The 27,712-nt window shown below is 32.4% G+C and overlaps 2 protein-coding genes across 12 annotated transcripts in view; one reads left to right on the top strand and one right to left on the bottom strand.

The window, feature by feature from the left end:
- Positions 1 to 306: 306 nt before the first annotated feature.
- LOC139512349 (uncharacterized) overlaps positions 307 to 27,712 on the bottom strand; it is a 51,047-nt gene continuing 23,641 nt past the window's right edge. For 5 of the 11 annotated variants that reach the window (XM_071299914.1, XM_071299915.1, XM_071299917.1 and 2 more), the window contains 7 exons: positions 18,701 to 18,735; positions 14,164 to 14,420; positions 10,366 to 10,502; positions 8,196 to 8,225; positions 6,323 to 6,381; positions 3,454 to 3,508; positions 307 to 1,182 (listed from right to left, as the gene is read on the bottom strand). In XM_071299914.1, the coding sequence (XP_071156015.1) occupies positions 1,108 to 1,182; positions 3,454 to 3,508; positions 6,323 to 6,381; positions 8,196 to 8,225; positions 10,366 to 10,502; positions 14,164 to 14,239 (432 nt within the window). In that variant the 5' untranslated portion in view covers positions 14,240 to 14,420; positions 18,701 to 18,735 and the 3' untranslated portion in view covers positions 307 to 1,107. Of the gene's footprint in view, positions 1,183 to 3,453; positions 3,509 to 6,322; positions 6,382 to 8,195; positions 8,226 to 10,365; positions 10,503 to 14,163; positions 14,421 to 18,653; positions 18,679 to 18,700; positions 18,736 to 27,062; positions 27,247 to 27,712 lie in introns of those variants that run through there. The other 6 variants (XM_071299921.1, XM_071299922.1, XM_071299919.1 and 3 more) reach the window with 5 other exon arrangements.
- LOC139510888 (uncharacterized) lies at positions 21,059 to 23,206 on the top strand. Its single transcript, XM_071297432.1, has one exon. It carries the CDS (start codon positions 21,059 to 21,061, stop codon positions 23,204 to 23,206), a length of 2,148 nt encoding a protein of 715 aa, XP_071153533.1.

Genomic DNA, 27,712 nt, shown 5'->3' with positions numbered 1-27,712 from the left:
TGTAAGTTTGTGGCATAAGATTTTTCTGTAAATGAAAAACAAAGCACAAAAAAATTAGAAAGATAATTATTGCTAAATTACTTTAAAACTTAATCAGCCATTTTATTCAAACCCTTTTATTCTACATGTTAAAACAAGTTTCAATGAGGCACTCATTCCAAGTCAACTCCTTCTGAACTTTATAAATCAATTTGGAGTATTATTTTTACAGTATTTTCCCAAAAAGCACACCAACATTTAATGTGTTTTTAACATTACTTTTCCCAAAAGATTTTTTTTTCCAACTGGAAAAACTGTCTGTTTGTCTTTTGTCTTATTTTTGTCAGGATCTAAGCTCTTGGATTTTTGACCTCTTAATTTCAAAAGGGTTCAACCCAACTCCAAAATATTGCAAATAAGACCCAAGAGGCCAAGACCTGTCCAAAATTGTAAGAGTACAATCAGTCTATTTCCTAGTCAAGTCATTACGCATTTGGCACCATATGTGAGGGGTAGTATCACTTTTATTATATTAAAAAAAAAAACATAACGAAACTAACCCTAGAAAACTGAGTACAATCAGATTTGCTAATAGTATTATAATTTTACATTATCACAGTTAACTTATTGTCAATATGAGTATAGACATAACGAAATAACACTTTTACTCCGAACTATGTTACTGTAGAAATATTGTGACATAATAGGCAACAACAATTTTCTTCCCTATGTTACATGCTGACAGCCAACAAAACTTCTATAATTCTCCATCAACTGATTTTGCAATGCCATTGTGTAAAGATCTTTCATTATAAAAAACGACCTTTTATAACCATTTTTGTATCTTGCTTATTATCATGTAAAAGTCACCATGTGAACACTCTGACATATGACACTATGTCATCTACATATGTCATATGCCAATTATGCTAAACATAACAATCTATATGAAGAACAGTTCAATGACATATCATTTCTATGTTGTTACATATACCATCTCTAACATATTACAAGTACTATTTATATAACATATAACAGTTTGTTATAAACGACATGTTTTGACTCACAAAACAACATATTATGCATCAAATTGATATGACATAGTTACAACTATGTCATACTATGTCATCATGAGTTCACAAGTTCTGTTGATTGTTTGTAGTATATAATAGATTCTTCTTCGTCGGACGAAAATTGGCCACCCTAAAAATAAAATTTTGTATCATTAAAATAAACCATATATTTAAGTGTTAGCTATTTTTTGTCACTGCTAAAGCTCATAAAACTATTTTAACATTTTTAGGCCCCACCTAGGGCATTATGTTTTTTAAGTGACTGCTCCTCCATCTGTCCCAATTTAGGTTAAAACAAGAATGTGTCCAAAGTACACGGATGCCCCACTCACACTATTATTTTACATGTTCAATGGACTGTGAAATTGGGTAAAAAATCTAATTTGGCATTAAATTAGAAAGATCACACCATAGGGAACATGTGTACTAAGTTTCAAGTTGATTGGACTTCAACTTCATCAAAAACTACCTTGACCAAAAACTTTAACCTGAAACTCACACTTTCATTTTCTATGTTCAGTGGACCGTGAAATTGGGGTCAACAATTTAACTTGACTGTAAAATTAGAAAGATCATATCATAAGGAACATGTGTACTAAGTTTCAAATTGATTGGACTTCAGCTTCATCAGAAACTACCTTGACCAAAAACTTTAACCTGAAACTCACACTTTCATTTTCTATGTTCAGTGGACAGTGAAATTGGGGTCAAAAGTTTAATCTGGCTGTAAAATTAGAAAGATCATATCATAAGGAACATGTATAGTAAGTTTGAAGTTGATTGGACTTCAGCTTCATCAAAAACTACCTTGACCAAAAACTTTAACCTGAAGCGGGACAGACGGACGGATGAACGAACGGACGGACGGACGAACGAACGGACGGACGGACGAACGGACGCACAGACCAGAAAACATAATGCCCCTCTACTATCGTAGGTGGGGCATAAAAATAGTCGAGGTAGTTTTTGATGAAGTTGATGCTTGAAACTTAATACAAATGCTCCCTATGATATGATCTTTTTAATTCTAATGCCAAATTAGAGTTTTTATCCCAATTTCAGGGTCCACTGTACTTGGAAAATGATTGAATGAGTGGGGCATCTGTGTACTATGGACACATTCTTGTTTCGATTTTGTAATAAGCATTGCAAATTTGCACATATGTGTATTTCCTTTGGTTACATCTTCTGACATCAGACTCAAACTTCTCTTGAACTGAATTTTATTGTGCGTATTGTTATGCATTTAATTTTCTACATTGGCTAGAGGTACAGGGGGAGGGTTGAGATCTCATAAACATGTTTAACCTCACTGCATTTTTGCGCCTGTCCCAAGTCAGGAGCCTCTGGCCTTTGTTAGTCTTGTATTATTTTAATTTTAGTTTCTTGTGTACAATTTGGAGTTCAGTATGGGGTTCATTATCACTGAACTAGTATATATTTGTTTAGGGGCCAGCTGAAGGACGCCTCCGGGTGCGGGAATTTCTGGCTACATTGAAGACCTGTTGGTGACCTTCTGCTGTTGTTTTTTCTATGGTCGGGTTGTTGTCTCTTTGACACATTCCCAATTTTCATTTTCAATTTTATCAGATGAATTTACCATATGAATATGTTCAACTTCTAATTGTCGAGAAACTATAAAAAAAAAATCACTAGATTGAAATCAACATTCAAAGAAATTTGTTGACACGTTCATGTCTTTGTTTAAAAAAAAAATTAAATGAAGGTAGTGTTATAATAAAACAACAAATCAATACACACATTTTTAATTTCAGAGCTTGGAGTTATTACTCTTGCATTTTTTTTTATGAGTTAGAACCCCATAACAAATACTTAAGACTAGCATGTTGGCCTATAGTGGTATGTTTTAATTTGTTTGTGTCATTGGGTTGCTGTCTCCTTAATATATTTCTACATCTATCATTCATATTTAGAATAATGAGTTTTAATTTTCTCTATTTTTTTTGTATTGCACTCAGCTCATAAAATCCAACAGTTGATGTGTCACGAAATAGAAGTTTCATGTGGAAAAAAAATCTGCAGTATTATTTCCATTGGAACAAATATAACAATACTGTTTTCTTACAGAATAAATGGTATAGAATATTTGTACAGGAAAATATATCATGATATTGTTTATACAATTTCCATAGGAACTTTTGTTAGGGGAAATATATACGTTGACAGATGAATAGTAGTCAACTAATAGTCTCTAGTTAATGTATATAAATGCAGGACCTAGATTAATATGTAGCAAAATGAAAAGTACATATTGCACAAATTTGGATTAATAAGAATTTTCAGCTTTTCAGTATTTCTATTGATACCATACTGGCATGACAAGTTATATTAAAAAAGATATATCTTTTAAAATTTACTTTATATTAACATAACCACTTACCATCTCAATTTTTTCATCCAACATTTTGAAGAATTCTAATTGACTATTTGTAACCCTATCAAAGAAACAAGATTCTTGTTTTTAATACATTTTAATTTTCTTAACTACACAAAACATAGTAACATAAAGTTAAAAAAAAAATAAGAAAATAAAGGACCTATCAATTTTCTTCAAAAGCCAAAAAAAAAAAAAATTTCTCCTATGTTCTATTTTAGCCATAGGAGCTATGTTTCTTGACATACAAGGAAATAAAATATAAAATTTATACTAGATACTCTGAAACTCATTTAGCCTAAGTTTGGCTGAAATTGATACAGCAGTTTCAAAGGAGAAGTTTTTTTAAAGTAAGTCAACATGATGAACAAATTGTGAAAAAAGTCTTTAAAGGGCAATAACTCCTTAAGGGGTCAATTGACAATTTTGGTCAAATTGACTTACTTGAAGATCTTACTTTGCTGAACATTATTGCTGTTTACAGTTTATTTCTATCTATAATTATATTCAAGATAATAAACAAAAACAGCAAAATTTCCTTAAAATTATCAATTCAGGGGCAGCAACCCAACAACGGGTTGTCTGATTCATCTGAAAATTTCAGGGCAGATAGATCTTGACCTGATAATCAATATTACCCATGTCAGATTTGCTCTAAATGCTTTGGTTTTTGAGTTATAAGCCAAAAACTGCATATGACCCCTATGTTCTATTTTTAGCAATGGCGACCATGTTTGTTGATAGATCATAACTTCGGATACAATTTACAAACTAGATACCTTAAGGAACATTCAGTTAAAGTTTGGAAGTATTTGGCCCAGTAGTTTCAGAGAAGAAGATTTTTGTAAAAGATTACTAAGATTTACGAAAAATGGTTAAAAATTGACTGTAAAGGGCAATAACTCCTAAAGGGGTCAACTGACCATTTCCGTCATTTTGACGTATTTGTAAATCTTACTTTGCTGAACATTATTGCTGTTTACAGTTTATCTCTATCTATAATAATATTCAAGATAATAACCAAAAACAGCAAAATTTCTTTAAAATTACCAATTCAGGGGCAGTAACCCAACAACAGGTTGTCTAATTCATCTGAAAATTTCAGGGCAGATAGATCTTGACCTGATAAACAATATTATCCCATGTCAGATTTGCTCTAAATGCTTTGGTTTTTGAGTTATAAGCCAAAAACTGCATTTGACCCCTATGTTCTATTTTTAGCAATGGCGACCATGTTTGTTGATAGATCACAACTTCGGATACAATTTACAAACTAGATACCTTAAGGAACATTCAGTTAAAGTTTGGAAGTATTTGGCCCAGTAGTTTCAGAGGAGAAGTTTTTTGTAAAAGATAACTAAGATTTACGAAAAATGGTTAAAAATTGACTATAAAGGGCAATAACTCCTAAAGGGGTCAACTGACCATTTCCGTCATGTTGACTTATTTGTAAATCTTACTTTGCTGAACATTATTCCTGTTTACAGTTTATCTCTATCTATAATAATATTCAAGATAATAACCAAAAACAGCAAAATTTCCTTAAAATTACCAATTCAGGGGCAGCAACCCAACAACAGGTTGTCTGATTCATCTGAAAATTTCAGGGCAGATAGATCTTGACCTGATAAACAATATTACCCATGTCAGATTTGCTCTAAATGCTTTGGTTTTTGAGTTATAAGCCAAAAACTGCATTTGACCCCTATGTTCTATTTTTAGCAATGGCGACCATGTTTGTTGATAGATCATAACTTCAGATACATTTTACAAACTAGATACCCTAAGGAACATTCAATTAAAGTTTGGAAGTATTTGGCCCAGTAGTTTCAGAGGAGAAGATTTTTGTAAAAGATTACTAAGATTTACAAAAAAGGGTTAAGAATTGACTATAAAGGACAATAACTCCTAAAGGGGTCAACTGACCATTTCCGTCATGTTAACTTATTTGTAAATCTTACTTTGCTGAACATTATTCCTGTTTACAGTTTATCTCTATCTATAATAATATTCAAATAATAACCAAAAACAGCAAAATTTCCTTTAAATTACCAATTCAGGGGCAGCAACCCAACAACGGGTTGTCTGATTCATCTGAAAATTTCAGGGCAGATAGATCTTGACCTGGTAAACAATTTTACCCCATGTCAGATTTGCTCTTAATGCTTTGGTTTTTGAGTTATAAGCCAAAAACTGCATTTGACCCCTATGTTCTATTTTTAGCAATGGCGACCATGTTTGTTAATAGATCAAAACTTCGGATACAATTTATAAATAAGATACCCTAAGGAACATTCAGTTAAAGTTTGAAAGTATTTGGCCCAGCAGTTTCAGAGGAGAAGATTCTTGAAATAGTTTACGACGACGACAGACGACGACAGACGACGGACGAAGACGGACGCCAAGTGATGGCATAAGCTCACTTGTCCCTTCGGGACAGGTGAGCTAAAAAGGACAGATAATACAATGATGTAAGGAAAAACAATTAAAAACAAAAGAGTAAACAAAACACTACAAACAAGAGTCTCTCTAGAGCCTGATGACCTCACTTTGTTATAAAACTGTTGTTGACACAGATATATGTCTCTCCTGTATTTTTTAACATTCTGATAGTATAATACAAATGCAATATGGAAAATCATGAATAAATAAATTGAATCACAGTTCAGATTATAAAATTGTAGCACTAAGACATTTCTGAGGGGATGTCAGTCCTAAACTTTCTTGTTTTTATTCTTACAGATTTGGCATTGACAATCATACCACATCTCTTTATTTTTATTTAAACAGACACAAAAAGAATAGTCAAAAATTCCACAAGAAGTAGTCACTAGTTAAATATGACTCAAAAATTATTTGACTTTTGATTTATTACCTGAGAACCTGTGGGGCTATGCCCTTATTGCTAAATGGTTTATTTGCTGAGAACTTCTCCTGAAATTAAAAATAGAAATAGACACTTAATCAAGGTAATCATTAATAAAAAATATCAATGTTGTGGTTCACAAAAGGTTGAACAACTTATAAATGAACAGTTGAAGACTTTACTAACATTACAAATTATTACTTGTTATGAATCTTACAACCTTAAGCTTTAAAGAAACCAAAAATGAGTCCAGAATAAACAAAATGATTGATGAAAAATGCGAAGACAGACCTGTATCTGTATTGTTCAACTGGTGTTAAAAAAGTTCATAAAGATGTGGTCAAGGTCACATGAACCATGCCAAACAGACATTGTTCCATTCACCAAATCACCAAATATAGTTGACATATTGCTTTTAGTAAAATTCTTCCAATGAACAATGAAAATGATCTGCCATTCATAAAACATAGTTGACCTATAGATTATTGCTGTCACCTGATTAGCATTCCTAATTGGCTAAGACTGCTTTTTAATTCATTATTTTTGTGAAAGGTGGTTAGCCAATTAGTACCTCATGGTTGTTCTTGAATCAAAATACTTTTTAATTATTCTATAGTGTCAAACCTTCCCAGTGTGAATTGTATGTTTAGGATAATCAAAGTCACACTTATCAACAAATATCATCATAAACTTAATATATAAAATGTCACCAACTACTATAATCAATAATCCAAGAGGTAAAAATAGATATTAATGAGTTTTTCATTTGTTAAAATGAACAATAACTGAAGACTGCTAAATATGTGTATATTGCAAAGAATATGAGTTGTCTACAAATATCATTGTTTTCAAAATTCCAATAGGGAACAAACTTTTTATAATTGTATAAATAAACCAATTTTTCAAGATGCTTGGCCTTTTTCAGTTCTTTATTTTTCCTCTCAACTAACTAACTTTTTTTGGAAAAAAGAAATGTCAGCCATGTAGTTGAGAGGGAAAATAAAGAACTGAAGAAGGCCAATGGCCGAAACGTCTTGAAAAATTGGTTTATTTATACAATTACAAATATCAAGCAAATTTCTTTTCACTGTTACAATAATTCAAATTAAGCAGTGCCACCTTCAAAAATAATTCAAATTAAGGAATAAACGGGTAAAAAGTCTAGACATGTTTATTAAAAAAAAGTGAATTGTTTCACAAAAGGCATAATTTTTGGAGACATAATTGGTTTCTCTCATTGTTGAAGGCTATTTATATGACTTTAATTGCTTATATCGATATCATTTGAACTCTGCTGGATAATTGTCTCATTGACCACATCTCCCATATTTTTGTATTGACAGCTGGTAATGATTATTACTTTAAATACTTTCTTTCATTTGGTGTTTAAATTGTAAGTTCGTAAGTCAACAAGTACTATTTTTGATATTCTGATAAACAGATTTATTTCAAGGGTGGGTGACATGCCTGTCAAAGTTAAAACACTTTTTTAAAAAATAAATTCACTCTAGGCTACAGCCAAGCATGCCATTCATTTCATCGCTTAGATTGCTCAATCATTATCGCCTGTTTCACTATTCCATTGGTAAAAATAAAATTGCATGTTCAAATCAATCGAAAAAATGCAATACACTCAACATAAAATATATTTTTGTACAGCTTAAAACCAGAAGGACCATCATGCAACAGTACAGCCACATATATAGAAAGCCTCTCTCAAAACTGTTTTCACATGTCAGTCAAACAAATATCAAAATATCTCTTAAAAAAAGACCAGGCTGAAACTCATGATGCATTTGGGAGGATTCTAACTTCAGATATCAGGTATATCAAACAATTTACATTTGTATAAATCATTCGGATTCCACGCATACTAACATACCCTGAAATATTCAATGGTCTTTACCGGTACCTATAAAGGATACAAACAATTACTATATACAGTGGCGGATTTAGGGGGCAGGGGGCCCGGGCCCCCCTTTTTGAGAAAAAATTTGGTTGCTTATATAGGGAATCACTGAAGCCTGACTGGAGCATATTTGCTTTTAAACACTTTATTTATCTTAAACAGCTTTCAAGATAATAGGCAAATCCTATAAGAGGTTATAATCCTGATGAATTCAACTGACAAATGACAAGTCCATGAAACAAAACAGAAATATCCAGATGACATTCAGATAGTAATCAGCTGGTAATAATATTAAGGGTAATGAAATCATTTTTAGAAAATGTTAGAACGACACAAGTTTTCCCGATGATGTACTTGGTTTTACATCAGTGTTGTTTGCAACGCCGTCTCCTTCAATTTCGTTCAAGACATCAAGTTACATGAACAAAAAAAATGAAACATTTAAACCAACCAATCCACTCTTACTAAATGTATATTAGCATTGATTCAACAGTTTTAAGTGCAAATGTTGATAATAGAATTATTTCAACAGTTTCTATAAACATGATAAACCATAAAACAAACTTGTCTAGCTTGTTCAAATGTTATAAAAAAATCCATTCAAAATCCAAAAACAGAATTCATTTTTTTTTAATCCAAGCATGAGAATGTTTCATAAAGACATCTTTTTAGGATTAAACTCAGTCAATAAAAAAACTTAGTTGCTTTGATACTGATATAGTTTTTTTTGTCAATTTTTCACTTTCAAATACACATTTCGTGTGATGGAGGTTAACATGAATAGTACTTCATAATGCTTTGTAGTTAATTTGTGTACATGTGATTCATCAATTAATTTTGATATGGTGCTTAATTTTTCCTGTCTTCTAATAACCCAATCTTTTTTTAATAAGATGAAATTTTTCATTAGTTGCACAGTTTAAATGGCAAGATTGATATTGAAACTAATAAACAGCTGCGCCATGAGCGCATGATACGCCCGACGTCTGGTGTGGAAGTTTAATGCAATAATCATATATAGTTTCTGAGAAAGTTTTAAGCAATAACCATATATTGTTTTTGAGATACGGCGGGACATGTGAACCCCCCTCTTTTTTTTTTTTTTTTACAAAAAACTGAATATCACTAAAATAAAATTTTGAATCAAAACCAAAAAGTATACAGATCTTTAAATTAATGTAGCAAAGAAGTGTGTAAAGTTTTAAGTAATAATCATAAATTTTTTTTGAGATACGGTGCGACATGTAAAAAACCCTCCTCCTTTTTAACAAAATACTCAATAACTCGAAAATAAAATTTTGAATCATCACCAAAAAGTATACAGATCTTAAGATTGATATAACAAAGAAGTGTGTAAAGTTTTAAGCAATAACCATAAATAATTTTTGAGATACAGTGCGACATGTAAAAAAAACCCGCCCCCTTTTTTACAAAATACTCAATTACTCAAAAATGAAATTTTGAATCATCACCAAAAAGTATACAGATCTTAAGATTGATATAACAAAGAAGTGTGTAAAGTTTTAAGCAATAACCATAAATAATTTTTGAGATACAGTGCGACATGTAAAAAAAAACCGCCCCCTTTTTACAAAATACTCAATTACTCAAAAATGAAATTTTGAATCATCACCAAAAAGTATACAGATATCAAGATTAATATAACCAAGAAGTGTGTAAAGTTTTAAGAAATAATCAAAAATCATTTTTGAGATACGATGTGAAAAAAACACTCCCCTGTTTTAGTTACAAAGTGCCGTAACTCAAAAAGTTTCAATTTTATTTTCACCAAAAAGTATACAGATCATTTGACCATCATACGAAACAACTATATTAAGTTTCATGAAATTTGGATAAGTTGTTCTAAAGTTATGGTGCGACATGTTTAAGCCGGATAGATGGACGGACACAGGACATTTGTATACCATAATACATCCCGTCAAAATTTTGACGGGCGTATAAAAATGAGTTCAGTCCATTCATAATTGGTGGTCTGAAATGGCAAAGCTTGTAGAATACCTGTAATAAATTAAACTCTTTCTCAATGTGCAAAGACCTCCTGTGTGCTAGTGAAAGTATAAATCATGTAATTTAAATACAGCTTTTGTTCTCTATGATATAAAGAATGTCAATGATAACATACATATGCTTTATCCTGTGTAGGAATATTAAAGTTGGGTTGCTGTAGACCACCATTTGTGTTTACAGCTGGTGTACATCTTCTGGTACGTGATTTGGCATTTTCCAATTCTGCGTCGGTCGGATTATTGGAATTTTTATCTGTAAAAGAAATCGTCATATCTTGAAACACAAAAAGCATAAAACTATTTTACTGATGAGATATCAAGTTTATTAAAACTGTCTCAAATCATGATTAAACAGTGTCCACTAATCTTGCATTTGGGTTATTTTGTTCATTCCAATATGTGTACTATAAAAAATCATGTAGAAAATATCTCACAAACTAAATTTTTTTTGCTCTGATGGAAAATAGGGAAATTTTGAGGTTATGTCACTAGACTATGTATCATTGGCAATCATACCACATCTCCTTATTTTTTATTTACCTGTTTTACCTAACTTATAGTATAAGCACAAGAAAATCTGTAAATGAAATTGAGAATGGAAATGGGAAGGTGTCAAAGAGACGACAAACGGACGAAGAACAGAAAACTGACAAAGGCCACCAATAACTATTCTTTAAGTTAAAGGGCAATTTTTTTTTGGAACAAAATAATGTATTGGCCAAAATTATGTTTGAACTTTGTTTTTTAACATAGCCTGCTGTTGCACTCATCTATCTGGTTCTAGTGCGATGAACTTTGAAAATACACTAATTCTAATCTTCCTTATTGACATAAGATACTAAGAATAGATCATAGGTTAGTACGTTCTTACATTGTTTTTACAGAAACCAACATCTTTAGTGCAGTTTTTAAAAATATCAAGTATCAGTATCACTATGATCAATAAATTTCCTAGAATTATTGCTCTGGTGGGACTTATTTACAAGGATTAATCATCACTAGACTTGTAGATTTTATAACAACAATTTAATCAACTGAATTCATTAAGATCCACAGAAATCTCCTACAAATTCTAGGATTTCAGATGATGGTAAAAACAATCCAGGTCAATATGTAATTGCCTTAACTTATATCTTAATAATGTCTTCTCCATCTTATTTGAATTATCCTAAAAATAATATGTCCAGAGAGCAGGAATTATGGTACATTTTATGTAAGGATATCTGCTTTTAAAAGAAAATACTTTTAATATATGAGTGACCTCAGATTTATTGGAAAATGTTTCCCCAGCCAAAATATGAACCTCTGTGTAACACTAGTGCCATCTCTGACATAATTTTCTATTGAAGCCTAAGTTTTCTCAAGATTTTTCCATAATTTAACCAATTGTAATGAAAATCCATAAATTCTCACATGCATGACATGATAGTTGAACTTATATTGAAAGTCAACTTTCCTCGTTCAAATAAATATAGTGGGTTCATAATGACCATTATTTAAATATGTGTGAAAAGCATGCCAACAATTCATTCGATATTGGAAATTTAGAACCAATCCAAATAATCAATTTTTTTATTCGAAAATTTATTGACTGATGAATTTGATCGGACCTTTGACTAAAATTAACTTTGAATACAGTAAAAAAATACATATGGTACACAGAAGTCCAGATCTGTAGTGATTTCAGGGCCTTTTAAAGTGGACTATGTCATATGGAATTTGCTCATTGTTAAAGGGTGTACAGATGTAACATAAAATATTGTCCCCATATGAAATATTGTCCATAGGACACAATTGCTTATAAAATATTGTCCGCAGACACTATTTCATAATGAAATACTGTCTTGGACAATGTTTCATTATGAAATAGTGTCTGTCCATGAAATTTTGTCATCCCTTTTAGGACAATATTTCACTATGAAATTCTGTTCAGGACAATATTTCACTATGAAACAGTGTCCATTTAATATAAAATGTTGTCCAATGTACAATATTCCAATGAGGACAATATGTTCCTGTAAAAAACTGTCTGTGAAACATTTCTCAATCAAATTATTACAAAATCAAAAACATTACACAGGCATGCAGCATGCACATTTTAAATTCATTTAACCATGTTTACTGAAATTATTTTGGAAAGCAAGTATATGTTACTCTTTCAAGTTCATCTTTCATGAACTACAAGTTTTTTTTTAAACAAAAACATTTTGAATAAAATTAATTATTTTGTAAACAAAATGAACTAGCATTTCTTCTGATATATTTAGGTCATATATTATGGTCGGGTTGTTGTCTCTTTGGCACATTCCCCATTTCCATTCTCAATTTTATTAGTATAGTCTTTTCTGAATTTCAGAACTTATCCTTCAGGAACATCTTAATGACTGAGATATTCGAAAAGTGCTTTGTATTCCCTTCCATCTATGATGAGCAAAAATAGTTTTCTGTCTATACCTGTATCTACTTATTAATTTGTATTTATTTGTTATTATCAATCAAATAAAACACTTTAAGGATATCATCATCCAACATGATTTATGTTGATAACCTCCCCTTCATTAGACAAAATTTCATGACAATCTCATGAATCTGTCTCTGAAATATTGTCTCAATACAACAAAATATTACCTCCCTTTAACAGGACAAGTCCGACAACATTTCATAGTATTCATCTGTGAAATATTGTATACATACAGACTAAATTTCCCAAAGAAAATTTGTCCTTCTCGGGACATTTTTTCATAGATAAGGACAATATTTTATGAAACATAGTCATGAATATTGTCTCGGTGTACAATATTTCATAGGAAAATATTTTGCTTTACACAGTGACCTAAAGCTGTTGATTTTTGTGTCATTTGGTCTCTTGTGAAGAGTTGTTTCAATGGCAATCATACCACATCTTCTTTTTTATATTTGGTGTGCTCCTTTAACTTAAAACATAATAAGTTCATTATGTTTAAATCATTATTTCAATGAGGAAATGTACTCGATAAATGTTCAGTTGATAGGTCATTTAAGCATAGTAATTATTACATTAGAAAATTTCATACTGCTGTGGCTAGTAACTATGTTAAACTATTTTCAACACAGTATTTATTTAATGTGGAAAGGTATACATAAAAAGTTTCAGTTTGAAATACTTCTTGCTGGTCATGCTAGTGTTAAAATGATTCACCATGACACAGAGTAATTGTAGTATCTATTGATCTAGAGATAAATCAATTTCATTAAGATTACAAAATAATTGACATTTAGGCATAGCAAAAAATGCCCCCCCCCCCCTTTTTTCTGCATAGTTTTCTGTCAAAAGCTTGGACTGGACTTACTATTATCATGTTGCACTCACACCTGCTTCAAAAAATCAGAAGAAATAAAGTTAAAACATTTTTGTTTAAGCCAACAGGCTGGTTAAGAAAGTGTTTCCAGAGTTTGAAATTTATAAGCAAGGGTCCACTCGCCAATGGCCCCTAATTTTTTTTTGTTTCTTGTAAAGAACAATTTATATTGGCTAACATAACAAATTTAAACTTCAATCCCTAGTTTCTCTAGAAAACTCCTAAGAATAATCTATCTATGATACTATTAAGTATGTTGAACATTTGAGAGTGAGGGTAAAAATTGGTGACTCTACCAGTACATCAGAATAGTGTGTCTAGGTAAGGATATTCTTTACTGTGGTAACGATATCAAATAATTAAAATGCTTGCTTTCATCAATCTCCATTAAAATATTGCAGATAAACACAATCTGTAACAGTAAAATAGCCAATTGATGATGGCAAATATACTAATACAAAACAGTTTACCTACATAAATTTGATTTTGCAGATATGTGTAAAAAATACAGCAACAATCACTAATTATGTATATAAAGGACAGCAAAAAACATGAATTATGTGTTAAAAAGACTACCTTTGTCTATCCTGTTAGTTTTACTGTGTTTTTCCTGTTCATCATGAGAGTGAAACTTGCTCCGACCACATCCCATTCTTTAGACATAGCCGAAGTTTGGTGATCACTTTCTTCTTATATAATATACGTCTTTTATTTTCACACACCGAATTGTAAAACAGTAAAATCAAAGTGTTTCATTATAACTTTATAATATCCAAAACATAGAAAGTGCTGAAAGATTTCTCTGGTTAAATAAACTATAATGGAGTCTTCACCTGTTCAAAAAGAAAATTGACAACATGTTATTGTATATAACAAAGTGTTAATTTTTAAGAATATGTATCTATTGTTTGGTATTATCCACCTGGGATTAAAGTGACAAACAAGTAAAGTGTTACCTTGAACTTAGAACATAGCAAAGTGCTAACGCAAGTACATGTACTTATTCATGAAGAAAGGGATTATCATTTTCTTACCTATACATGTATACCTAAAAATAGATTTTTTTCACTATTTCCTATATTACCTTTTTAACAATTCTTTGTACAATTTGTTTCCTTTTTAGAAGAAAAGTGATAAGTGTTTAGTTCATATGGTTTAGTTTTATCCCAATCAACTATTGTATAATTAAAAATATTTCTAAGAATGCCAAACAATGGAAATAGCCTTAAGACTAATTGATAATAAGATATTTAAGGAATGACTGTAATATTATTTCTGTCTATGAAGAAATAACAATTTTTTTTTAGTGCACACTGAATAACCCGCATAGCGTGTTATTTAACAGTGTGTACCACATTTTTTATGTTATTTCGAATAGACAGAAATAATATTACAGTCATTTCTTATAATTTAATTCTAAATTCCATTTTAAACCGTAGAAAACAATGAAAAACGTTGACGACGTCACGGTCACATGACTAAATTATGTCTATGGGCTGATAACAAAATAACGTCAGCCAATCAGAAGACTCGTTATTTCCAAAATTAAATTATGTATGAATAATAATGGCGGTCATCTGTGACATTAAGGAAAAAAATAAATTATCACCTTCTCTAATGCATTTTTAGCAATATTTTGATATGTTTTTTTTTAACATCTTTGGATTGTCAATTTTAACCAGATCCACTCTCATTATGGCATAGGTACAACACCTGTTTCAGTTTGTCCTTATGAATAACAAGTTTTAATGTTTTCTCCTGTGTTTTTTTGTCAACATATATATAAAACATTTCATTGTTTTTAATTTCATTGTTTTCAAATTGCTTGGCCTTCCTTCTAAATGATCTTCTTTCATTATTATTAAACTCTGGAGAGTATTAACCATCACACAAAAAGTCATATAGCTGTTCATATTCACCACTTTCCATTTTTGTTTACATCTGTGTTGTCTTGATTTAAATTTCAATTATGATTTAACTAATTGATTAAAACATTTCAATGATTGCTAAATTATTTCCCTTCTTTAGGGACAGGAAAAAAAATAGCTACACTGTGATAAATTGTCCCTTGTGACATATTTAAAAAAAACATCCATGAAATTATGTCCAAGTACAAGGGACAATTTTTCACTAAGGGAGACAATATTTCATAGTTTCATGTGATATTCTGTTCCGTGAACGAAATTTCACAGATGAACTGTGAAATATAGTTCAAGAAGACACAATTTCATGGGACACTTTTTTGGCTTACAGTAATACATCTGTTTGATGTGTTTGAGCTTTTAAGCTTGCCTTTTGATTAGAACAGGCTATTTATTTTAACTTGGAATTATTTTTAATTTTGGAATTTGCATAATTTCTTGTGCTTGAAATTTTTAATAATTTCCATGTTTTTCTCAATTTATAATTATTCAGGCAGTAACTCATTTCCTTGCAACTGGTCAGTTCGATCCTAATTTGACCAAGAGCTTATTGTTTGGTATTGAAATTTAAACATTCCTCCAGCACAATAGCTTGCTCAAAGAATGACTTTTACCTTTCTGGACTTGGTTCTACTTCAGCCATTTTCTAACATTTAGTTCTACCTATGTCATTTTGGTTTCAATTCAAAACAGCTCTTCTTTACATAATAAACTTTAAACACAAATATGTGTCTAAGTCTTTTGTAACCTAATTTCTGTGTCATTTTGACCTCTTGTGGACAGTTGTCTCATTGGCAATAATACCACATCTTCTTTTTTCTATTTTATAAGTTTTAACAATTGTTGATGACACTTACACAGGAAATAGCACACCAATTTAAGTCTTGCATTGCTTCAGGGACTTTTTGCAGGGTTAGTTAACACATATGACTTAACATCCTTTTTGTCCCCTCAAAAATAAACCTTGTAAAAATTATAACAGAGGGATAACTTTGACAGCTTTTAAAGGCTTTTATTAGACCATAAGTTTTCCTGTTTGATGGTTTTACACTTTTTAGGGGCCCTTTATAGCTTCCTGTTTGATGGTTTTACACTTTTTAGGGGCCCTTTATAGCTTGCTGTTTGGTGTGAGCCAAAGCTCCGTGTTGGAGGTTGACTTTAACCTATAATGGTTTATTTTTACAAATTGTGACTTGGATAGAGAGTTGTCTCATTGACACTCATACCACATCTTCTTACATTTATTTCAACATCTTGATCACATATTCAACTTTTTTTATGTAAACAACTCAAGATTTGCATTACAACATTAACATAAGTTACAAAACCAGCAATTTTTCCATTTGTAAAGGGGCAAAACTTCAGAATGGTAAATGTAACGCCACCAAAATTCAAACTTGATCTGTGTTTTGTGGTATGGTTATAAGCATTGTGTATAAGTTTCATAACATTTGGTTGAGATAAACTTAAGAGAACTTTTTTCTGTTTGTAAAGGAGCATAACTCGATCAGAACGAAAAAGTGACACAAAAATTCAAAAGTGATCTGTGTTTTGTGTAAATAAGTATTGTGTATAAGTTTCACAGCATTTGGTTGAGGCAAACTAAGTTAGAGAATGGAAACCAATTTTAGGATGTACGGACAGATGGACATACAGACCTACAAGGATAAAACTGAATGCCCCCTTTCCCTATGGCATACACATCTGTTATTCCTGAGATTTTTTTATATGAATTACAGGATGCATAAAAGGAGATCTAAAAGAGTCATATCAATTGGACAGCACCATATTGACACAAATAACCAAATAAAGAGCTGCGCCATGAGGGCATGATATGCCCATCGCTTTTTCAACGAATAAAGTTCCATTACTCCTCAATGTTATATCAGAAATTTATTTATAAAAAAAAACTAAAGAAAGGTTATTTTTATATATATAAACTAGTCACCAAAGTTTCATGAAATCTGCTCAAAGCACTTTTGACTTATTGTCCGAAAACTGGGAAATCTCCCCTTTTTTAAGAATAAAATCTCATAACTTGGAAACGTAGAATCTGAAATCTGAATTTTTAAATATCGAAAGGAAACTTAAGTCAATAAATATAAACAATTCTACAAAGTTTCATGAGAACAGCTCAAAGCATTTTTGACTTATTGTACGAAAACTTGAAAATCCCCCCTTTTTTATGAATAAAACCCTAAAACTCGAAAACCTAAAATCTAAAATTTATAAAAATAGAAAGAGAGCTCACGTCAATAGATATATTCAATCCACTAAAGTTTCATACAAAATGGATTAAGCGTTTTAGAGTTATTGTACGACATGTGGATGACGGACGGTACGGCGGACGGACGGACAGATGGACAGACAATGGCATACCATAATACGTCACGTAAACGGGTGTAGAAAAAATTCTACAGTAGGTCTGTGAATAAGTAATTTCAACTAAAATATTTTAATTGAACACCACTGAAAAAAATCAGATTTCTTGATGTACAGGACTATATGGTATCATTTAATGCATTTAGCTGACTATGCGGTATGGGCTATGCTCATTGTTGAGGGCCCTTCTGTTACATATATTAATTTCTATGTCATTTGGTCTCTTGTGAAGAGTTGTCTCATTTGCTATGAATTTTATTTATTGACATAATTTGGTAATAGCTGAATTTATATACATTCAACAAATTTCCAAATCATATATGTATACAAAATAAAGATATTTTTAATTTTATACAAAGTATAAAATTAATGATTGCAAACATCCTAAAACTCCTTCGTTAAAGTGTGTATATTACTTTTTTCATCTTTTGAAAGATATTGTTCATTCTTAATTCAATATTCCATGTACTTCCCAAAATAGAATTATGTTCAAATAGATGTTGCAAGATTATCAAATTTTCAATATATTGTTTCCAAGGTACTTTTTTTTCTGATTTTTTAATACATTTTAGCTTTTTAAATCCCATATCCATGTATGTTTTCAAATTCAAGTAAGCATATACTGGTACATTATGTTTGTCTTTTACTGATGCACAGTTTAAATCAAAGGATATCGTCACCATAAAAAGTGATAAAAAATGCTGAATATTTCGAAATTGAATAATAATTATTACCAATGATTTAACTTTTATATGTACTTACCTGCATAGACTTCAATGGCTCTTCCCCAGAGTAATTTAAATTCTTACCTTATTTCCGTTCACCTAGGCCCGACTATATAAACCTGTCAAAATAAAACGTTAAGTAATTAAATGTAAACTTGAATGTTTTGTGGACAGCAGAGTGTAGTAGGGGTAACAACTAAATATTTACCATTAACAAGGATATGTTCACTTTTAAATATAAATATATATATATATGATACATGATCAACTTAACTTTAAACTTTTAACATGCATTTGTTACTATACTTACTATATATAAAAAAAAAAATTAAAAAAATTTACCCAATCTTTAATCTACAATTTGAACAGTAGTCATTCCTTTCAACTCTATTTTCTGAATTTCTATGAAATTTCAGATGCACAAAAAACATCAAAATGCTTCCTAGCTTCTTTTATGTTTTCATTGGTTAAAAAAAAACTTTTTCCCACAAGAAATAAAATCTTAAGCAAACTTGGAAATAAGGGACTGGTACCTATTGTTCTCAGGGCATTGCTCTAACAATAAAATAGTATGACTTTAATAAGTTGTCTATTATACAACGGCAGTCTTTTTACAACTCACTTTTCTTATTTACTTTTCATTCATAGAAACGAGTGGTATAATCATAAAACAAAATACATTTAAAAGGTTGAATTCAAGAACGTTGGTGAATAGAGACTTCACTTGTTTGTACTTTAAATAGCGTAATAATTTAAAATACTAGAGTGTGAAACTATAAAATTGCTAGAATTAAAACTGTTTACATAAAATTAATAACTCTTGCCTATCCACTCAATTCAAAGTGAATATCCTGTCAAACTGATGTTCATTCTCTATTGTAGGTTTTGTGTGTTGGCTTGCCGTCTAATTCACATAATGCCCATGTCTCTATTAGTATGTATGTTTTCAAAAATCAATTAGTGCTACTTGTAGTTAAATTAACTATAGGTGATCAAGAGGACTTGGGGGAAGATTAGCTTTATTGTTACTATCTGAACTACTCACTTTATAAATATAATATTTACATAATTACTCTCACTAACTTATAGCTATGTCAAAATATTTTTTTAAGGAAAACAAATACTGAAATATAAATTATACTTGGTTTAGTCATGTTAGTCAAGGTCATGAAATATCTAGATCTTTTTCAACAAGGGGATATAATAACGAATGATGTTCATGTAGTAATTTTTCAGTCTACATGTGAAAATCTTGCATTCAAAGGAGCAATAAAAGCATTTTTAGATCAAAATAGTTTAGCTGGGTAATAAAAGCAATTCATGAGTTTTTAATTTCGAACACTGAAGGGCTGACATATTAACAACTTTTAACTAGTTTATTGTCTTGTACTCCCCATTATTAAAGTTATATATAAACTTCCATGGACTAAATTCTTCTTTAGCTATTTATGTCACTAAGTGACATGAATAGCTAAAGAAGTGACTATGACATAGGTCTAACTATTGTAGGTCACAACATCTATATTTTAATACAGATCATATAAATATAAGATGTGGTATAATTGCATCATTTTTTTTATAAGTGTTATTTGAAAGGTAATTAAAAATACAGAAATATAGTCACTACTTTAAAATAAAACAGAGCTAGAGATGAGACTAAAAGATGTTAACAAAATGATTTGAAATGACAAGTTCTCAATCTGCCATCAAAACCAAATTGCCAGAGGTTATAAGTACCACCAAACTTTGGTAAGGAAAGCAGTATGCATTAAGGGTTAACCAGCATGCAACATTTGGCATAAAAAACAGTCTGCTAGGAGTTAACCACATTGAAACCTTTGGCAACAAAGCCAGCCAGCATTGGGTCAAACACCATGTAACCTTTGACAAGGAAACCAGTAGGCAAGGGGCTAAAAACCATACAACTTTTTTTCAAGGAAACTAGAATGTAAGGGATTTAAACCACCATTGAACCTTTGGCAAGGAAACCAGCATGCATGGGTTCAAATACCATTCAACCTTTGACAAGAAGCCAGTCTGCAAGGAGTAAACCACCATGAAAACTTTAGCATGTTTAGAAAGAAAGCCAGTCAGCATGGGGTTAACCACCATGTAACCTTTGGCAAGAAAGCCAGTCAGCATGGGGTTAACCACCATGAAAACTTTAGCATGTTTAGAAAGAAAGCCAGTCAGCATGGGGTTAACCACCATGTAACCTGTTGTAAATACTTTTACATTCTTTTATTATAGACATTTTCGTTTAATTGGTAAACGTCTTAACGTCGTTTACCGCGGTAATTACGTAACTTTATATTCGACGTCGCTACTTAGCGACGTTATTGTATTCCTACATGTAGTTTAGATAAAGATTTCGTTCTATGAAGACGTTCTTCATCATTTCTTTAGAATATATGTCAAATTGGTGCCGTGACAAAAAGAACGATGAGTTCTAAACTCAAAGCTATTCGAGCTGGACATCGTGGTGCAGTCACGAAACTACTGAAGCGAGTGAGCGGAAATTTCGAGGAGTTATCAAAGGAATACGATGTCAATGAAATTATGTCAATCAGGGAAATGATACGGAAAAAGGAAACAGTTATTTCGGAACTCAACGACAAAATTGTGGAAGAAATTTCGGAAGAGGATATTCAAGAAGAGATAGAAGAAGCCGACAGGTATGAATTTGATATTCAAATTACTTTAACGAAATTAGCAAAAGTAATCCGGGAAGCAGATAACACAACATCTATGAAACAACAACAATTAAACCCGCACGCCACAGAATTTACACTTTCAAACAACCAAATGAACCCGACTCCAGTAAGTTTCACGCCAGCAAATAATTCTTCATCTACATTTTCAAACTCTAGTATGTACCATAAATTACCAAAGCTTACCCTACCCACGTTCGGAGGAAATATACTAGAATGGCAGCCATTTTGGGATTCCTTTTGTGCAGCAGTTCATGAAAATTTGTCCTTAAACGACGTTCAGAAGTTTAACTATTTAAGGTCTCAATTGTACGGAGAAGCAAGCCAGTGCATCTCAGGATTACAAATTACAAACACAAATTACGCTCAAGCCCTACATGTATTGAAACAGAGATTTGGTCAACCCCACAAAATTGTGAATGCCTATATGCAAAGCCTTCTTAGTCTACCTAGTCCATCCGCGAATATTAGAGACATAAAGAACTTTTACGACAGTATGGAGAATTACATTCGAGGTCTTGAGGGAATGGGACAAACACATGAATCGTACGGGAGCCTTCTAGTACCAATTATCTTAAATAAAATTCCCGGAAACATCCGACAAAATATGGTACGCGTTAATGGAAATGATAGATGGAATTTACAGTTGCTACGTGACGCAATTCAGCATGAAATTACTATCCAAGAAGCAGGTCAGTCCGTAAGTTGTTATGAATCAGAATCAGAATATACATCTACGTCAGCATTTATAGTAAGTACAAAACGAAACTACGAATCAAATAACAGAGATTTAACCAGCAAACCCTGTATATATTGTAACGACATTCACGCTCCAACTACATGCATGACGGTAATAAATATTGATGACAGAAAGCGCACAGTTAAGGAGAAACAGTTATGTTTTAATTGTTTGGGAAGACACAGAATTGCAAACTGCAAATCAATAAATACATGTAAAATTTGTGGTAAACGACATCACACAAGTATTTGCAATAAGGCGGAGCAATATACGCAAAACGAAGCAAAAACAGAAACGGAAAATTACAACTCAGAAAATCTCTCAGTAGCAAGCATGCAATCATTAACGACATCAGTAAGAGCTCAAGTACTTTTGAAAACCGCGATAGTTACAGTCTCGTCCGACAAAACCCATTTTAATCAAGCAAACACCTTATTCGACGAAGGTGCACAGCGCAGTTTTATTACCAAGGATATGGCAGATAAATTAAACTTGAAACCCGTGAGAAATGAAGATATAACGGTCTCCGGATTCGGTGAAACAAATACGAAGGTAAGACATCTTCAAGTGGCTACTGTTTATTTACGAGCCCAGACTACAAAATTAATACCAATTAATGTACTTATCGTTCCAAAGATTGCTCACCCTATACAAACATACGCAAGAAATCAGTCACATTTTCCGTACTTAAATGGATTTAAATTAGCACACCCTGTATCACGTGACGAGGACTTTGAAGTTTCTATATTAATTGGCGCTGATTACTTTTGGGATATTGTAGAGGACAAAGTTATTCGAGGACCGGGACCAACCGCAGTGAAATCGAAAGTAGGCTACTTATTATCTGGGCCAATGCATCGAAATTCATCAGAACATTACAGTCCGTCATTTTCACCAATCATGAATATCTTAACCCCGCACAGACATGAAGAACTTGAGAAAATCAAGACATCAGAGAACTTTACGACAAGCCGTATTCACTACAAACCACCCACTGTTAATGCAAATATGTTACGAACAGATTTTACGGAGATTGAAAGCGTTTACAACTATCGCCCAGTATCGTACATTACGCGGGATCCGAGATCCAGAGCAATTGACACCGTCACATTTATTTCAAGGGAGGAGAATATCACCTGAGAACTTTATGCACATAGAGGACAATATGAACGCATCAACAGAACCAAATGGACTTATTACTACACGGCCAATTGTTAACTTCCTCTTGAAATATGAACAGTAAACTCATTTTGAGGCCCCCAGAATGTTGTAAATACTTTTACATTCTTTTATTATAGACATTTTCGTTTAATTGGTAAACGTCTTAACGTCGTTTACCGCGGTAATTACGTAACTTTATATTCGACGTCGCTACTTAGCGACGTTATTGTATTCCTACATGTAGTTTAGATAAAGATTTCGTTCTATGAAGACGTTCTTCATCATTTCTTTAGAATATATGTCAAATAACCTTTGGCAAGAAAGCCAGTCAGCATGGGGTTAACCACCATGTAACCTTTGGCAAGAAAGCCAGTCAGCATGGGGTTGACCACCATGTAACCTTTGGCAAGAAAGCCAGTCAGCATGGGGTTGACCACCATGTAACCTTTGGCAAGAAAGCCAGTCAGCATGGGGTTAACCACCATGTAATCTTTGGCAAGAAAGCCAGTCAGCATGGGGTTAACCACCATGTAACCTTTGGCAAGAAAGCCAGTCAGCATGGGGTTAACCACCATGTAATCTTTGGCAAGAAAGCCAGTCAGCATGGGTTTAACCACCATGTAATCTTTGGCGAGAAAGCCAGTCAGCATGGGGTTAACCACCATGTAACCTGTGGCAAGAAAGCCAGTCAGCATGGGGTTAACCACCATGTCATCTTTGGCTAGAAAGCCAGTCAGCATGGGGTTAACCACCATGTAATCTTTGGCAAGAAAGCCAGTCAGCATGGGGTTAACCACCATGTAACCTTTGGCAAGAAAGCCAGTCAGCATGGGGTTAACCACCATGTAATCTTTGGCAAGAAAGCCAGTCAGCATGGGGTTAACCACCATGTAATCTTTGGCTAGAAAGCCAGTCAGCATGGGGTTAACCACCATGTAATCTTTGGCAAGAAAGCCAGTCAGCATGGGGTTAACCACCATGTAATCTTTGGCTAGAAAGCCAGTCAGCATGGGGTTAACCACCATGTAACCTGTGGCTAGAAAGCCAGTCAGCATGGGGTTGACCACCATGTAATCTTTGGCAAGAAAGCCAGTCAGCATGGGGTTAACCACCATGAAACCTTTGATAAGAAAGCCAGTCACCATGAAGTCAACCACCATGAAACCTTTGATAAGAAAGCCAGTCACCATGAAGTCAACCACCATGAAACCTTTGATAAGAAAGCCAGTCAACGTGGGGTCATAAACCATAAAACCTTTGATAAGAAAGCCAGTCAACGTGGGGTCATAAACCATAAAACCTTTGATAAGAAAGCCAGTCAACGTGGGGTCATAAACCATAAAACCTTTGATAAGAAAGCCAGTCAAAGTGGGGTCATAAACCATGAAACCTTTGGCAAGAAAGCCAGTCAACGTGGGGTCATAAAACATGAAACCGTTTGGCAAGAAAGCCAGTCAATGTGGGGTCATAAACCATGAAACCTTTGGCAATGAAACCAGAAGGCAAAGAACTAAAACCCATGCAACTTTAAGACAGGAAACCATCCAGATTCTTTGGGAAATAAAACTAGAATGAACACCTTTAACCCCTATCACTTGGCTAGTAAAACCAAAATGCATTCCTAAGACGGTAACCACTATCCTTTGGCAAGTAAAACGAGAATAAATGCATTTAACAACTATCACTTGGTTAGTCAAACCAGAATGTATTCCTTCAACTGCTATCCTTTGGCTAGGAAAATCATAATAAACTCCTTTGATCACTATCACATAGCATAATAAATCCAGAATGCATTCCCTTAACCACTTTCTTTGGCAGTTAAAACAAGAATGCATGCCTTTAACCACTATACTTTGGGAATGTATTCCTTTACTCACTATCCTTTGGCAGTAAAACTAGAATGCTTGCATTTATTTCCTTTAATAATAAGATTTTTTTTTCCAGTCTGGTCAAACTTGATTAAGTCATTCTCGATTGAATCAATCTAATGCTTAATTCCAAAAGCAAAAATTTCATGCATATTGAGGACAATGAGGTTAAATTTAACATTTCAAGGCATGGTAATTATTCAGTACAAAGGAGACTTAAATACGTTGGATAATGATCATTTTGTGCTGATCATGCTTTAAAGTCGACTAAATAATTCTTACAAAATTTTTTTTTTTTTATTCTTCCTAACAATAAATGTATTTAAATCTAATAGTAAAATACCTTTTAATTACAAAAAAAATTAATCTATCCTTGAAAAAAACATATGAGTTTAATATAATCTGATTTAGTTTTATATATCATTAAAGTGGGTCAAATCATGTTCTGTAGATGCATTTTTCTCAATCTTTTTATTCATTTGAGATCACCTATGCACATTTAAAATATGTGTGGGAAAACTGCAGACTACAACAAGCCTGTCCTTACACATTGATACACAGAACCACATAATAAATACTCCTTAAAAGAGACAGATATAAAGGTGAAACTTTTTCAACCTGAATTATAAATTGCACTGTTTTGTACATTTTGTACTTATTCATATATATGTGTATAATATATGTGTATATACCATGTATACTGTAGATTCATCATCTATTAAGAACACTCATTTCTAGGACTTCATGAAAATCAGTGAACCACAAACTAAACTATTCAACAAGATACATATATTCTATATATATGTTTGTACATACAATTTGTCAAAACCATATGCACAAAATTAACTTTGTGCAAAAACCAAAATTTTCCCCCAAATCCATAAATAACAAGAGGCTGTCACAAGGACAGCAAACCGGATTTATTAATATTTATTTGTGTCCTGGCAATATCACAAGAACCATTACTGATGAATGGTGAAAGTGAAAATCGTCAATATCAAATTTGACCTCCATTTTGTCATCAGTATCAACATATTAAAATTTGAAAAGCTTAGATTGAATGGTTCGTGAGTAAATGCAACAGCGTGAATGGAAACGCCATTTTACAATCTTTCAAGAACCATAACGCCTGAACAGTAAAAGTCAAAATCGTCATTATTGAACTTGACCTCTATTTTGTCATCAGTAACAACATATAAAAATTTCAAAAGCTTTGGTTGAATGGTTCATGAGAAAATGCACGGACACGACTGGAAACACCATTTTTCAATCTTTCAAGAACCATAACTCCTGAACGGTAAAAGTCAAAATCTTCATTATTTAACTTGACCTCTATTTTGTCATCAGTAACAACATATTAAAATTTGGGAAGCTTTGGTAGAACAGTTCATGCGTAAATGCACGGACACAACTGGAAACTCTATTTTTCAATCTTTCAAGAACCATAACTCCTGAACGGTAAAAGTCAAAATCGTCATTATTGAACTTGACCTCCATTTTGTCATCAGTAACAACATATTAAAATTTGGGAAGCTTTGGTAGAACAGTTCATGCGTAAATGCACGGACACGACTGGAAACTCCATTTTTCAATCTTTCAAGAACCATAACTCCTGAATGGGACCTTCATTTAGTTGTCAGTAACAACATATTAAAATTTTAAAAGCTTTGGTTGAACGGTTCATGAGTTAATGCACGGACAACATTTGATTGCCGCCCGCCCGGCCGCCCGATCGCCCGACTGCCCGACCTCCCGGCCGCCCGCCGTACATCCCCAAATCAATAACCAACATTTTTGTCACAAAAATCCGGTTAAAAATTAAACATTTATCACTAAAATTGTTTTAACCCACTGTATTATTATTCTTTCTCAAGATAAGATTCTATGATCGTTGAATTTAAAGATTTGCATAAAAAATCCAATCTGAATAATCACAAAAACAAAAAAAACTAATCTTCAAAACTAACCTCAATCATGCTAAAAATATGAAATTGATTTTCAGTGATGAGTTTTCCGTCCTTAACTCGGTGACTGTTTAATACAATATGTATTGTTTTGTATTGTTTGGTAGACTTCCTCCTTCCTACTTCCCTATTTCCTGTTACATTGTAACATATAATAAGCCATTGTCATTGAAACATAACCACCGACAGCTGATAATAGTGAATTTGTTTACAATGAATAAATAATTTTAAATTGTTTGTTTGTACAAAATGTAAACAACACTTTAACAATTCATGCACCCAAAGTGCTTTTTTTCGGATTAATATAACCTTCATCAGGAAAGCTCAAATCCCAATATTCAAGACTGTGACACGGATGTGTAAGAATCAAAACAGCTGATGAGCTATATGTACAAAAAAAGACATAAATATAAGTGCAAAACCCATATATATAAGGTCAAATTTGTCTGAGGGAGCTGAAATCCTCCTTTCTCAATAATTTCTAAATTTAAAATCAGACAAGGGGGAGTTTAAATTTGATACACTTTCAATTTAGCTGCATGAACAGCATAAGGCAAGTGGTTACGGTACTCAGAATGCAAATAGTTTAACACCAACCTTGGGCAGAAGTAATCAGAAACCAATAGGTTAAACACCATGCAACCTTGGGCAAG

Source organism: Mytilus edulis, chromosome 2 (genome assembly GCF_963676685.1).
Source record: "Mytilus edulis chromosome 2, xbMytEdul2.2, whole genome shotgun sequence".
Taxonomy (NCBI): Eukaryota; Metazoa; Mollusca; class Bivalvia; order Mytilida; family Mytilidae; genus Mytilus; species Mytilus edulis.
This window is presented reverse-complemented; position numbering and strand designations above follow the sequence as displayed.

Bases quoted from the DNA above. Each gene is read 5' to 3' on its own strand.
- LOC139510888 (XM_071297432.1), top strand. From the start codon at position 21,059: ATGAGTTCTAAACTCAAAGCTATTCGAGCTGGACATCGTGGTGCAGTC.